The 14501-nt window shown below is 39.5% G+C and overlaps 3 protein-coding genes across 10 annotated transcripts; 2 read left to right on the top strand and 1 right to left on the bottom strand.

The window, feature by feature from the left end:
* Positions 1-10: 10 nt before the first annotated feature.
* LOC129586302 (uncharacterized) lies at positions 11-1929 on the top strand. The gene is given in 3 exon segments (XM_055479438.1): positions 11-124; positions 601-1320; positions 1323-1929. Coding segments are annotated over 3 exon segments (1089 nt in total). The 5' UTR covers positions 11-87; the 3' UTR covers positions 1655-1929.
* A 291-nt stretch (positions 1930-2220) lies between these two features.
* LOC129586291 (UPF0739 protein C1orf74 homolog) lies at positions 2221-4104 on the bottom strand. The gene is made up of 2 exons (XM_055479423.1): positions 3772-4104; positions 2221-3302 (listed from the first exon to the last, which is right to left on the bottom strand). Exon 2 carries the CDS (start codon positions 3275-3277, stop codon positions 2465-2467), a length of 813 nt encoding a protein of 270 aa, XP_055335398.1. The 5' UTR covers positions 3278-3302; positions 3772-4104; the 3' UTR covers positions 2221-2464.
* Positions 4105-5477: 1373 nt separating this feature from the next.
* On the top strand, positions 5478-13596 carry LOC129586273 (uncharacterized). 8 transcript variants are annotated; one of them, XM_055479391.1, is made up of 9 exons: positions 6175-6293; positions 8293-8524; positions 8734-9235; positions 9535-9715; positions 10000-10130; positions 11190-11295; positions 11625-12107; positions 12204-12370; positions 13256-13596. In XM_055479391.1, exons 5-9 carry the CDS (start codon positions 10065-10067, stop codon positions 13331-13333), a joined length of 900 nt encoding a protein of 299 aa, XP_055335366.1. In that variant the 5' UTR covers positions 6175-6293; positions 8293-8524; positions 8734-9235; positions 9535-9715; positions 10000-10064; the 3' UTR covers positions 13334-13596. The 8 variants fall into 8 exon arrangements, with proteins under 8 accessions (XP_055335370.1, XP_055335366.1, XP_055335365.1 ...); XM_055479395.1 differs by lacking the exons at positions 6175-6293; positions 8293-8524 and adding an exon at positions 5478-5500 and having other exon boundaries at positions 8903-9235; XM_055479390.1 differs by lacking the exon at positions 6175-6293 and adding an exon at positions 9380-9480 and having other exon boundaries at positions 8467-9235.
* The last annotated feature ends 905 nt before the right edge of the window (positions 13597-14501 follow it).

The following is a 14501-nucleotide window of genomic DNA, read 5'->3' on the forward strand; positions in this document are numbered from 1 at the left end:
TTGTGTCATAATCTGTTATTTCATTTGCTTGGACATTCGCGACCTTGGCTGCACCGCACCGGTTGGAATACGTGTTACATAACCAAAATGCATAAAACGCCACTCTTACTTTTCGTTCTGCTTGGTGAGTGCCTCATCGTTTAATACTAAGTCTTCATATTTACATTTGGATCGAGCTTACGATTAGACGTTCAATAGTGAATCAATACAGTAATCATAAATCATGGTCAATATTATAAAAGCGCTTTCTTCTGGAAGATTCGCATTCGTTCTTTAAGTGGAAGAATCATGCACAATCCATAATTACTTTGCGCTAACATTGTAAGGCTTTATATGAGATAACAACCCGGTTACAGTGAAGCTGAAATTAACTGTTTTTTAAGGACTGGAAATAGTTTATAAAAATACAGATAAAATTATTCATTTTTAAAATAAATTAAAAGCGCTATCTGGTGCTACCGATTGCACTTTGTAAGTGCAACCAAGAAAACCAGAGCAATTAAGTAGTGAATTAACAGAGAAAAGAAATATTGTTTTTAGCTATTGTTTCCTAAAAAAGCCGTAATCAATCACCGCTGTAAACCCAATGTTTTCGTGCAGCATTATCGCAAGGCCTTGCCGCGCCAACGCAAGACACTTCCGGCGATGACGCTGCTGACGGCTCAACTAGTCAAGCACCAGAAGCTCAGCCGTCGGATGCGGCCGCGGTCCAGCCCACGCCAGAACCGGCAGCTGCCAGTGGACCACAGAATGTTCAAAGTGCTGCCCAGTCGCAAAGTGCTAGTGCGGCCGCCGACAACTCCAAATTAGATGATTCGCAAGCTCAACCGGAAGCCGCGAACCAAACCAGTGAAACGCCTGAGCCGGCTCAAAGGTCAACTGCTGGCGACGTACAAAACCCTCTGGTGGGCCAGCCCGACAGACCGGGTTCCATTCCGTTCAAGCGACCGGATTCCGGTTCGATCAGCCTCGAGCAACCTGACCACATCGCGGAGTACATCCAACAGATTCGGAAGCCGAGTCTGCGAATCACAATCGATTCTGTTAACGAGGGCGTCAAAAAGAAGAACAAGAACTCCTTCCAGGATGACAACATCAAAATCAAAAAGATGAACAAAACCGTTTCGACCCGCAATGGTCAGGTGCAGACCTTCGAAGGGCCAGGTTTCAACATGCGAACGGCGGTTCTGACCGAAAACAACGACGATAAGTCCAAGAGTAAGGTGGTCACCAAAACCGAAACCGAGCGCAACTTCACGCGCAACCGTGACCGTCTGACACAGTTTGTGGGTACGCTCAATACCGACGAATTCTCTTCCGGGCATTGTTAACTGACCACGCTAATCGCGGGGTCAGTGGCAGTGTGCGTCAGACGGTGGACGGCAACCGCGAGACGCATCTGAAGAAACAGAGTCGCAACAGTTTAACACGCGGCAGTTTCCTGAAGGCGGCTAATTTGTCCATTAAGGCTAGGTACCAGTCCGATTCGTTTAGCAATCGCGAGCACCAGGTGTCCGATCTGATTTTGGGGGGCGCTTCGGGCTTCGGTGATTCGTCGTCGGATGACTCACAAGACCAGGCACCGGCGGCTGCTTCGGGATCGGCGTCTGCCGGATCCGCGTCAGCCGAATCGGACGACCAGCAAGATGACTAATTCAATGAATCAACGGGCTGCGTTGGAAATGTCTTTTACTGAAGTAGCAAGATCACTAATTCTATGCTGGCTTATTCTATGCTTTTTGTGCAATTTTTCGCATATTAACAAATTAAAAAGTACGTGACAAAGTGCATTTCTATCGTGATTGATATGCCAAACCACCGCAGTTTGTTACAATTAATCGTTTGTACCAAGTACCAACCGGAACAATGTCAATAGTCATCTGAAACATTAATTGTCATCAGCGTTCTACAGAAACGACCACGCGCGCCGAAATTCGAGTGAAAGACCGAATTATGGCGCATGCATTCATAAATTCCCGAATTAGCACAAAACATTATATGAATACCAGTTAAACCTTTACTGACTCAAGCAGTGTTTTGAAGCCTGCTTCACAAGTTCTCACGTAAATCGTACATTGTATGAACAATCCTTGTATTTTGCGCAACTTGGGGTATGCGGGTACCATGTTATTACGAAAGTTGACCTTACTGTACTTGTAGTAAGTTGTATCACATATAAGACTGTAAGTGCAAGCGTGATGAATGGATTGCAGACATGAACAACCAGTATCAAAAGGGTTTATTAAAAGTAAAACGTCAAATGTCAAAGACAAGAGTATAAAGCAATGACAGTATCCAAGATAAGATGTCGCACAAGTTATTAAAGAATGTTTCTAACAAACCAGAGCCAGTCATACAGGTGGACAGGACGAGCAGTTGCACAATAAAAGCAAAATAAAAATATTTGTATTAAAAGCTTGTGTGAAAACACAACGAAAGTATGATATCGGTGGATTACTGTTCGTCATAAAATCACAGTCTCAAAGGTTTGGAGTGTTTGTAACATATAATAATTCTGATGAGGCAAATTGCGGTCGAATATACGATCCGTCCACTGCTGGATATGGATCTTTAGACTACTGTTCATGACAACATCGGGAACAAAAAAGGAGTACAGGGGCCGTCGGCACTCTCCGTCTATCCATTCGATTTTCCACACCTTAGTGTCCTTCTGTAGACAATAGTTTGCCTCTTCGGAATTACTCCATAATACTACTGGATAACCAAGCAGGCAGCCGTACACCGTCGGAACACACCACTGTCTGGACCACTGATTTCGTTTCTCAATAACCCGTTCACCCATCGCCACCATTCCACGAATGTCACGCATCATATCCGTTATGTCCAGAGTCATAAAGAATAGATGCGAATTGGCAACAACATCCGGTGAACTATTGGGAAGATCCTGAGGGTTCATCAAACGTGGCTTAGAAAGACCAGGTGAAATATCCACAAAAATAGGAGGTCGTAATCTCCGCGTGGTCACATGCGATCCCCAAGGCATGCGTACGTCCAGAATCTCTAGGTTTATCAGAAGTTTGCGCCCGGCAATTTCCACAACGTTAAGACCAGAAGGAGCAAATCGCTCCAGCTTCTCGAAGGACACATCGCCCCCGTCGATTATTACAGCTGGTTTCGAATCTCGCAACCGCTCCACCTCGAACGCAATTTCGCCCGCTCTTTTGGCGAAGGATGGTCCCAGAATGTTCAGAATTCTTTCCTGGATGGGTATCAGGTCATTCTCGAACTGCCCTTGTTCCTCTTCAGCTTCGAACATTCTCCTTCGCACTGATGAGGAAAATCTGAAAAGCAAACCCTTATATCTCTCGGTTATTGCAACTCCTGTTTTTCACATATTAAAAGATCAACCCGCAAATTGCTACGTAAAGCATTACTTATCCCGCAATACTTGACGAATCCCAAAAAAAGACTACAACGTCATGCAAATCTCCATTGAGTATTGACCATTAACAATTAACATAAACGTAATGTAGCAGCACCCAAAATTTTTATCAACTATTTACTGCGCGTCAAAACAGGAAGAGGTATACGTTGAGATAACCCTAGAATGGTGGCACAATGCCGTTATGATGTTATCCCAATACAAACTACAGTTGTGGATTTTGAGCGTAAAGCAAGCTAAAATCTCAACGTCAGCTTGCTCAACGAAATCCTATCAGATCTAAGTGAAAGCTACATGAAGCACTTATTGAAACGATTTTGGATTACTGTCCCAAAATACTGCTACTTTTTTTCGTGAATAGTACTCACCTGGGCTGACGCAAGCGAGGGCCGTTCAGCAGGAAGTCGTCCAGTCAATACAGTAGATTCAAATCAGGTAGAAGACCTGCAAAATCCTCCGTAAATCATCTAAACGGATTAATGTAATATCAGATATGGTCCCACAATAAAATACGAAATAATCTAGAATTTCCAAATAGCTTCCTCCAATCGTTAATACAACTTGATGTGTAGGACCTGCGGGACTACGGGAGGATATCAAATCTACGAATCTCACTGGATCCACAGTTCTACAGTCTGAAGATCTAGATCTCTGCTCTCGCAGTAGATGACCGAGGAGGCACAAGCACGCATGTCGAAGAAAGCAATGCTCGCAGTTCACCATGCGTGCTTCACTGAAGTTGAACGAAACGTACTCGTAGGCCAGTCACGTGACCACATGACGCATACAGACACGGTGAGCTCAATGGTTCAAATTTCTGACTTTGGAAACCATTCGCAAGGGTTGAAATTTTGACTACGAGTAGAGTAGCGAGTAGCAAACGCCAAACTATATTATTATAGTTTACTATATTATATTTTTTTTCATATTTTAATAAAAATATTTTTCATTAAAATTATATTCATATATTATATAATTATGTTTGTTTCATATTTAAACGTATTTTTTATTTCTTTTTATTTTAATATACTTACTTTATACTTAAAAAATATTTTAACATATATTTTAGGTGAAGGCTCCGCATACCACCTTTATACCGTTGGCTCTAATACCACCTTTTGCACACCACTTTTGACTCCGCATACCATTTAAATTTTTTAATTTATGTAGTTAATTTATTAACATTCAAATCTGTTTATGTACCAACTAGCAAGTTGAAGGCATTCAGTATCGCAACCGACGCTATGGAAAAACAGTACGAACACACATAATTTTTTTGTTTGTTTTCATATTTAAACGTATTTTCTATTTTTTTATTTTAATATACTTACTTTATACATACATTAAAAATATTTTAACAGATATTTTATTATATTTTTCATTCTATATTTTAATATATATTTAAATATTTTAGAGTACTGTATATTTTGACCGGTAAATAGTGCATCTTTAATCACAGGTATGTACATACTATTTTCAGCTGACAAACACACGCACAGCAAAAAAATAATATAAAAACTATAACAGGCTTTAGCAAAAACTTCTGCTATGCTTTCTGTTTTCAGCGAAGCCCATAGCTCATAGCGCGTTCCTTCTTTGGATCTGGCTCGACAACCGCTGCCGGCCGGAAAAAATCTTTGGGACGTGGCTGGCTAGTAGACAGAGCTATTCCGCGACGGATACGGTACTATAGGCTCTTTATGCCTTCGCCCCATGGGCCGCATATCATCTCTAACGCGAATTTTACGCATAATACGAGTTAATACCTTTAGTAAGTGCTACGGAACAAGCACAAATTTAGCAGTAGGAAAAATTTATAACAGCAACTCTTCCTCAATGATATCCTGATCGGGAATTGTACCCGTTACACAAATGCCATTTCCTCGTTGTATCTGGATAGAGAGCTCGAGTAAACTCTGCCGCGCGCTTCTGCCCTTTGGCGGTGGCGATATCGCTGTCTTCTCCACCAGCTTTTTTTTCCGTCCCCCCGGTCCACTCTCGCTGCCTTTTGCATCGATCGCACCTCGGTGAACGTCGGAGCCGCAGCGAACACACCGAAAAAGGGAAACTAACGAAACACAACTGGCTACAACCACGGTATAACTTTATAGCGGTCGCACAATACAATACAAATTTACGCAAACGCATAATACTAGTACATTTGTCGAATTTTAAACCGGCAGCCTCACCATTTGCCGGAAAAGGGTCAGGTAGAAATTATAATTCTCAAAACGTCCAACGAATTGCTCTTGCTTAACTTGTTGTCGCTCAGCTCAGATTACGTCCTATATGCTCGTGTGCGCGTGTACTTCTATATGCAAGACGATACATATGTTATAAATTGATAATTTAGGTTAAGCTACAAATACGATATAAGTAAACTGGGAACGACAAAGATTATAACAGAAAATAACTTTCGGCGGTGTTGGAGTTTGGCGGGCGGTTTCGGACTTCGGGCGAATCGGAACAGTAAGAATTTTGTGTGTGACTATTTTTTGGATTCATCGAGCTTTACTCTGTATAGTTATTATTTGCTCTATGTATCGGAATTCGATGGAAGGACATTTACTAAAATTGGGGAGAACAAAACGAACTGCATTCTCTTGCAGAATCAGTGTAACCGTAAGGGCGAAAGCTGACAAAGGGAGCGAGTAAGTTTGACGCTGTTAAAGTGACCTTTCTTATATATCTCATCGCAAAACTTTGCTTTCTGTTGAGTGGGATTCTTGGGAGCCAAGCAGTTGAATGGACTGCGGTGATCGCCAATTCGGCTGGACCAGAGGGAAATCGGATGGGCTTCACATCTACAGATCTGCGCGATCTGTGTTAGGCTTGTTGTTAGGAATGAAAAAACGGAACACTAAGTTGGGACTTCAGACGCATGGACCGGGTACTGGCGTATACTATCGCTGCGAGGCTCGGGATGAGCCCGTAGCTAAAAACTCCGACCTTGTGACAACTGCGCTCGTAACAGAAAAAATTACGTACTTTCAAAACAGTTGTCGTTACTTATTAAACCAAATAGTAAGCATGCATTCTTTCTTGTAGTACGTACACTTCGACACAATACACCATTAAATTTTGGTGTGTTTTTTTACTTCGATGTCGGTGCATCTTGGACTCGTCAGGCCGTGATATGCACCCGATTTCCGCAAAAAGTTCACTACTCTAAGCGGAAAAGGCTCGCGGAAAAAAGTACTGAATTTTGCCACATTGACTAACATCACCAGGGTTTATCCCTTATCCACCTTGGCCATAGCCATAGCCAAAGCCTTGGCCTTAGCTGGTCAAAACACTCCGAGCTAGAATAAAATAAATTATACAAGTAATGTATTATTCAAGTAAATTATTCAAGTAATGCTTCAAACACAAATTGTGTTTGTAGCTTCGACTTTCCGACAAAAATCAAGGTTCTTCCCAATAATAAAATCGACGGTTTGTCGATAGTTTCCGTAGCTTACCGGACAGCTGCTAACTTTATTAGCGGCCTTAATTTTAATAGCGATTACGAAGTGCGAAAACTTTCTGAATTTGGTTAAAGGATTCACGAAATTATTAAATCAAGCCATTATAACCTATAAAGTTTTCAACAATACCAACGTTTTTGTATGTACAATTTTGATGTACATCTGATTTTTGTACATTTTGATAGTATACATTTTGATGTATATATAGTATAATAATATAACCAACGCTTTTGTACATTTAATTCTACGACCAATCCTTGACCTACGAGTAAGCCGCGGAAGCCAGTTTTTTAACTTGACCTGCCGTACAATATATATGCAAAGTGCAAACAGCGTTTTGCTGTACAAAGTATTTAGTATTTACGATCAACTTGAAAACTCCAAATTTATGGCAGTTTTAATCGCTTCCGGGGCAAACGGCCCATATACATTTAATAATGACATTATGAGATCTGTACGTTAAGCAGGTAAAATTTTTAACATAATTTATGTTTTCAGGCAAAAGACCGAAATCGCTCCTTTGCGATTGTCCTTTTTAATACGTACCTGGGCGTTTTTTGCATTGGAAACGCTTTTGCTACTGCATACTTATACATACAGTATATGACTTTGAAGAGGGCATATATAGCCGCCTCACAATTTTCTCGCATTGGTCTACACAAAAAATAATTTTTCGCACCTGCAAAGGTACTTTAAGTCTGATTTATTGAGAAAGTTTCGTGTGTTTAGAACAATGAACACAAAAACTACTGTAACAATGAACCGGTGGGTGTGCTGAGTTCAACTTAAATTAATTATAACGTATACGTACTCGTGAAGAACCGTTAGATTTTTTTATAAATAAATAATTTGGTATTATTATAGTTAACAATTTTATTGGATTCAGAATGATTCGTATACAGAATACACAACCTATCTCGTGTTTACGTAGGGTGTGGTTTGAAAAATCGTAATATTTAACACATGTTGTACAAGAAGAAAAAGTTAATCTTTGCTCTATGAAGCCAGGCGATACAAAATCTCTTTGAGAAATCAATCTTCGGTGCCTGCTGCCTATTTCAGTTTGATTCAGATTCAGTAATTTATAATAGACTGTTCAAGAAGACCAGTATTTTCGAAAATTACCAAAGTATTTAATATTGCGTCAAACCAGTATCAGTGCTTTCGTGATAAGATGGTAGTGAATTATACTATGCACGAAATAAGTATGCAGTATACGAGTAGATTCAAAATCGGCGTGCGGACTCACTACGTTTTGTTACTTCAGAATTTGGGCAGGGTTTGGACGCAGAAGAAATGTAATGTGGAAGGGATCGGTGGTAGTCCAAGCGTGTTTGGCTTATTCTTTAGAAAAGCGGCTGCAGCAGTATTATCCAAATATGCAAATATCCAGCGTGTTGACATTTCTTTGTCCCGCTGTAGAGCCATATCGTTATCGCACCGTCATTTCAGTCCTTCAGTGAATTTTTATACTCAACGTCGTCTTCGACTATTAAATGTCGACTGATACGGATGTCGACTCCTGCCGTACAAAATAAAGAGCTATTGCCGGCATTCCCTGTGAAGCTGTGATCAGATCGCTGGGAATCAGTCTGCGGTGAAAACTCTTCCCAATTTAAAGACTGACAAATCAGCTTCATGAACTTGCATTTAGGTATCGGTTTTTTGTGTGTGCATAGCTCCACAATCAGGCGCCAGCGTCAGCTGCGTAAATTTTGCTGATTTTGTTACCTTGTGCAGCAGCATATTGTATAAGTATATAATTTCCAAAACAGCTAGTATTTAATTTTGCAGAATTTGACTTAATTGCCGCATCAATTTGCAAAGTTGATCGCACAATTCCACAATATTTGTTGGTTGCAGGCTTGCAGCATATTTACATTTACGTAGTATGACTGTAGCGCTGTACTCCCTCAAGGGGCTTGATGACCGCATGGCTTGCCGAGTTATGCGACCGTTTACCGGTTTTGCAAAGGTTTGAGATGAAATTTGATATTGTACGGCACCAGTTCTGTTTTTGAATTTGAATCAGGAATGCACCGAGATATCCATGGCTTTGTCTTGGATAATAGCTGTACGTGTATATATGTTGCTCAGACATACAGTCATGATGGATGGTCTTGCCGGAAAAGGTGACATCCCCAGAGAAATTCTCAAGAGTCATTTTTTTGAATGATCGACCGCGTCTAATTTCCCACTTGGGTCCATTAATTCCTGTGCACCAGTATGCCGTCCTGTTAATGGTACACCACACACCAGCATCGTAATCATCCGGTTACGGTGAAACCTATTGAAGCGGTCTTAACATGTCCAGCCAGTACAAAAGACAAATCCATATTTTCCAGCCTATCTTCTTTAATATCATGTGAGTTTGTATTGCCCCAGTATTCCGTATTCGCCATAGCTGTATTCGTCTTTTCGCCAGTAAAGATTGATTGATACCGCTTTTCACGTAATATTTGCATCTGTGACGCTAATTTTTCAGTTCTTCGGTTTTCGATTCTTTTAGTTCAATTCTTCGCTTAATGTTTGAGACGGCTACTGCAAGCACATCCCTTAAAACTGCATGTTGTGTACGTCGACAAACAAATTTATTATCGAATTCCCAGCGTAAGTAGCACTAGCCGATGCAGTGAACATTTAATAAAATGGCAAAGTATGTAGATTTCACTCCACGGGAAGTCCATTTATGAAGATCCCAATGTGACAGATTGTTCGTCCTGTTACCTCAGCCATGGTATATTTAAAGCAGCAGGTCTACATTCATGAAAGAACTCCCTGATTAAATTAAGTATTCAAACGTTTGTCTTCAAATCGACTTCACAATACCGGCCGATCGCGAATTGTAAGTTACGGTAATTATGTGATACTGAACTACTCCTACGTTAGTGCCATGCTTATTTAGGTCCTGTTGTACAAAATACATGCTTCTATATAATTTGAATTCGTTGCATTAGGGTGTGCATTAATAATGCACACCCTAATGCAAGCGCATAACGCGCACCAGTTGCACACACTGATTTTATTTTTAGCTTATTGTTATTAGGACTGACAAATTGTTTAGTTGTGGATAGCTACACCGACGATTCGGCGGGTTTAATTAAAAATATTTTTTATTGTTTTTCATAGCTTTGCCCACTTTCGGGTACCAAATCACACAAACTTATTCAATTCCAACGGAGGGATAACCAACAATGTCTTACGGCATATGCACATGGCTTGGAGGCGCCTTGTTCCTGACCTTTCTTGTGATAACTGATGTAAGTAGGTAAAATGTCAATAATGGTATGGACGAAGGATGAGCAATTTTAAACTCATGAGCGTTATATTGAAGTAAGGCAAACAGAAAGAGTGATCGATTTCTAGATAACTTTTGCATTGGGGCATGTTCTTTCTTTATTATACTTCACGGTACGTTAATTCGTAAAGGAACAAGGATTTAGCATTTGGGAAAGTGGGTGTCACTCGAGTGGCATCTTATGGCATCCCGTAGGGAATTAATCTTTCTTGAAGTTCGCACATAATATCACTTATTGATCTCATCATTTACAAAAGGGCTGTTTTTTTATTTGCTTGTTACAAAGATTACTCGTGCATTCAGTATTACAAAATGACTGGACTTCGTCTAAAATTGCAACACACAGCGATTTTCGGCAGCGAACAGAAGATTATCTGCTATACGTACTTCAAGTATACTCGAGTACATTAAACCAAATCTTTAAACGGCTGGCAAAAAATGTAGGCAAAAAATGTGTTAGCACGGCTGGCAAAAAATGTATTAGCCTATTAGGTAGTTCTTGTAATCCGCCAGAATGTACGAAACGACTAATTCTTCGTAGGAATTTTTGAGAATTTTTGTAATTTTTAAATACTTATTTATCTAACTCATTCTGATAAATTTGTATGCGTACCTGAATTCTTTGCTTAATACAGGATTGGATTTCGGTTAACCCAGCAAAATCAATAGAGAGCGCGGTAATAAGCCGCTGCGCGAACAAGTTGTTCGATATATGGATAATACAATTTGCATGTGTCAATAGATAGAACATTTGTATTAATGATTTTTACATAAGGGTATCCCCAACACAGTCGTTTCTGTTGTCAAAACGTGCTGGTACATCGATGCTGGGAACAACATGTTCACGGTATAACGGTATAACAACATGTTCACAATAATGGACGTAAGCTTATCAAGTGTAAGAGTGGGCTTAAACCTTATTTAAAATTTTGCTAGCGTTTAAATAACAGAATATTAAAAATAAGTTGTTGTTAATTTGAAATTGAAAATTCTTTATTAAATGTCTGTGGTACTTTTTCAGGTTATTGTCGCCTTCAATTTCGGAGCACATCCCATGCACCATGACCATGTCTGTTCGGCGTGTACAGCTGGACATGGGTTGAAATCGTTCTGCAACAGCACCCACGGTAGGCTGATTAAGCTAACGAAAACAGGATTTTCTTTATAGTTTTTACAGTGCGATAGGTCTAGCTAATTCGAAGTTAGTACTTATATGAATTTCCGCTTTTTACAGATTAAATTTAGTTATTATTGGGATTTAGAAGCACATGTAAAGGCATTGAACAGCTACTTATTTATGCAACAGTTGCAGTATAAAGGAAAAAGATTGGAAAACTTTATGTAAAAATAAACATTTCATATGGGCAAATCCATGCAGTATCCTCTCCATTAAATATAAATGCGTCTAACTGGTAAGTTCAGTCGCATTGGCTTTATGGATGTTTTCTCGTGACAGATACCGTGTGTGAGCCTTGTGAAGCTGGTCGATCATTTTCTTCATCCTATTTGCACATGAATAAGTGTCAACCGTGCTCATTATGCGGGCCATTGTTATTTATCGACCGGAAGTGCAGCGTTTTATCCGACACGTCCTGTGAGTCGTGTGAGACAATCCGAAGACCGCATACCTGGGAATATTTCCGTAGCTGTTTGGCATTTCATGACAACGAGCCACAAAGCCAGCGCAACGTGAAGCTGTATTTGATGCAAAAACAGATTGCTGAAATGCGCAACGACAATCACGATTTAACGGATCAGGAGAATATCGATCTGGAGCTCATGCAGGAAGAACTGCATCTACGAAATGAATTTGATAAATTAAAGGCTGTTGTAGCGGAAGAAATGGCTGATATTAAAGAACTTGGATCAGCGGTCAATCATGTAATGGAGAAAAATTTCGACAAGAGCAAATTGGTTGCAGGCCAAATTAGCCAAAAAGGTGAGTATACCGCTACCTTACAAAATATACTTGTACTAGTAGCAGCAGACCGACGTTGGGTTGCCGTGTAGCAGGGGTGTTTTATTTGTTTTATAGACGATATCAATCTTGCTGATACATACGAAAAAAACCCCCAAGCAGTTCTGATAATCGTATTACTTTCGACATTTGCTCTTCTGGGACTTGGAACTGTTATTGGCATAATAATCCTGATTTCTGTTAACAAGAAAGCGTCCAGTGCAAAAACATATGGAGGAGTGAGTGTAAGTTACAAGGGCCGCGCGGAAAATTAAGTCTAATGTACTTACGCATCACAGAACTAAGAATAAGTACTTGATATGTAGAACAAAGAACACGTACAATTTCGTTTTAGTATACAAACTCTATATAAATGGAATTATAAAACAGTAAATATTCATTAGAACATTCTCCACATCGCCATAAAATGTTTTTAAATGTAGCCGGAAATAAGCATACTTACGTCGTACATTACCTTTTTCGGAAGATATAGACGATTATTTTTTCCCAAGTGGCTAAAAGTTCTCTGGCCTTTAAACATCAAACCATTCTTCTCAATGGCCTGGAAATGAACGCTTTGAGCGTAACTTTATTATGCAACTGGCGCATCTTTTGGAAAGGCGTTACGGCATCTAATGCGATTTTTTCTGGTGCAGTCAAGGAGTACTCATTAAGGTCACTATCTGTTACGGTTTAGACAAAACATGCCAGTTAGTCATTGATTTTCACTGATTATTTTGTTGACAATGCATTCGTTACATGGTAAACTGACTATCTGGACGGTTTTGCGTCAAAACGATTGCGCTATAGGGATAGGGATGAATAATATAATGTTCTACCGCAGTAACTAGTACTAACTACCGCAATAATTACATAATAATATAATTTTCTACCTACAGTAACTCTGTAGAGCCATGCGTTTGTGTGCGTAGTTGCAAGATGAGATTAAGTACTGTATGTGGCGCATATATTAGTTTACATCCAAACAAATTTAAAAGATAAGTAAAATTATCGTTAAGTTTGAGTACTTAATTTTTAAACGTCTTAACGAAGCTATGGACTATCACAGGACATTTCCGAGGATAACAAAAACAAAAAACCTTAACTGACAAATCCCTTTTGTTTTGCAGATAAGCGACGATGGCGCGACCTTGCTTCAGATCGAACAAGAGCTAACCGAAGAAGATATCGATGCTAGTCTTATGTAAAATTGTGCCTTAATTCGCACTTGTACGAGTATATATACCCCAGCCGTTAGTAGATATTACGAAACCTGCACATTTATCATTAGTAAAATGGTTTGAGTGGATGGTTTATCCATGGATTCATAGTCAAAGCTTTGGAGAAGATATTTTCCAGTTTTTTTTATGTCTATATGGTTTACAAACGCCAACAAAGCAATAACAGTACTAGCTATAGACTTATTACTCTTGACTGGATTTGATCAAGCTAGTCGTACAGTGGGTAACATTTTTTTTGTACTGCATAGCTACATACTCCAGAAGTAGTAAATCTTCAGGTTGAAACCATTTCACTATCCGAAACTGTTTATTGGAAGCTTTGATTTGTTGATGCCGGTATAGTGTGTGCCTTTTTGCCGTGTTAATGAGTCAATTGAGTCAACCGGTTAACATTCACTATTTACGATTAAATTATAATAATACAGTACTTCGTTACTTAAATACTTTCATCTAGATACATGCTCGGTGGCAATTTACATAAGTAATAATTCATAATGATAATTTCGTTGAAATAGTTTTTTAATAGTATTTTTTCTTTTAATATGGAAATGCAGTTTTGCATTTTTAGCCTCAGATACTACGAGTAGGGTAGAGTATGTATCGTGGGCAAGATTTGCGATGTTATGTTGTCCATTTCCTTTGGGTGGCGCGCGCTACGACCAGCACTTTTTCAAACATGTAATTTTAAAAAATGGATGGCACGTGATGGAGGATATTAAGGAACAAATCTACAGTATATTTTACGATCCAAAACCCCGTAAACTTTGGATAAGACAACCAAAAAATAAATTAAAAACTTCTATCCAGTAACGACCCGTCGAATTCAACATGCTTGGAAACTGCGCCACATGCAATTTGTTTTAAAGGCAGATTTGTTTCAAAACAGTTTCCCAGATGCCGTTGCACGTTAAAAGAACAACCTCAAGATGAGCTAACAAAAAGCTTCACCGACTTTTAGGCAGGAAAAAGCGAATAAAAATCCATGCAGAAATACTTGCCTGCACTGAATACTGATCGCCTTCAGAAATCGTTTCAAAACATCCAAATTGACCATCGGAAACGAAAATTTTCAGAATAGGTCATTTTCGACTAGCTTGATAGTCACTAAGTAAATAATTTCAACTTCCTGTTTTGA

The sequence above is a fragment of the Paramacrobiotus metropolitanus genome, unplaced genomic scaffold, assembly GCF_019649055.1.
Source record: "Paramacrobiotus metropolitanus isolate TYO unplaced genomic scaffold, Prichtersi_v1.0 Parri_scaffold0000020, whole genome shotgun sequence".
In the NCBI taxonomy this organism is placed as follows: domain Eukaryota; kingdom Metazoa; phylum Tardigrada; class Eutardigrada; order Parachela; family Macrobiotidae; genus Paramacrobiotus; species Paramacrobiotus metropolitanus.

Coding starts and splice junctions, on each gene's coding strand:
- LOC129586273 (XM_055479395.1), top strand. CDS start 10,065: ATGTCTTACGGCATATGCACATGGCTTGGAGGCGCCTTGTTCCTGACC. Junction 10,131..11,189: donor CCTTTCTTGTGATAACTGAT/GTAAGTAGGTAA, acceptor GTACTTTTTCAG/GTTATTGTCGCCTTCAATTT. Junction 12,371..13,255: donor AAACATATGGAGGAGTGAGT/GTAAGTTACAAG, acceptor TTTGTTTTGCAG/ATAAGCGACGATGGCGCGAC.
- LOC129586291 (XM_055479423.1), bottom strand. CDS start 3,277: ATGTTCGAAGCTGAAGAGGAACAAGGGCAGTTCGAGAATGACCTGATA.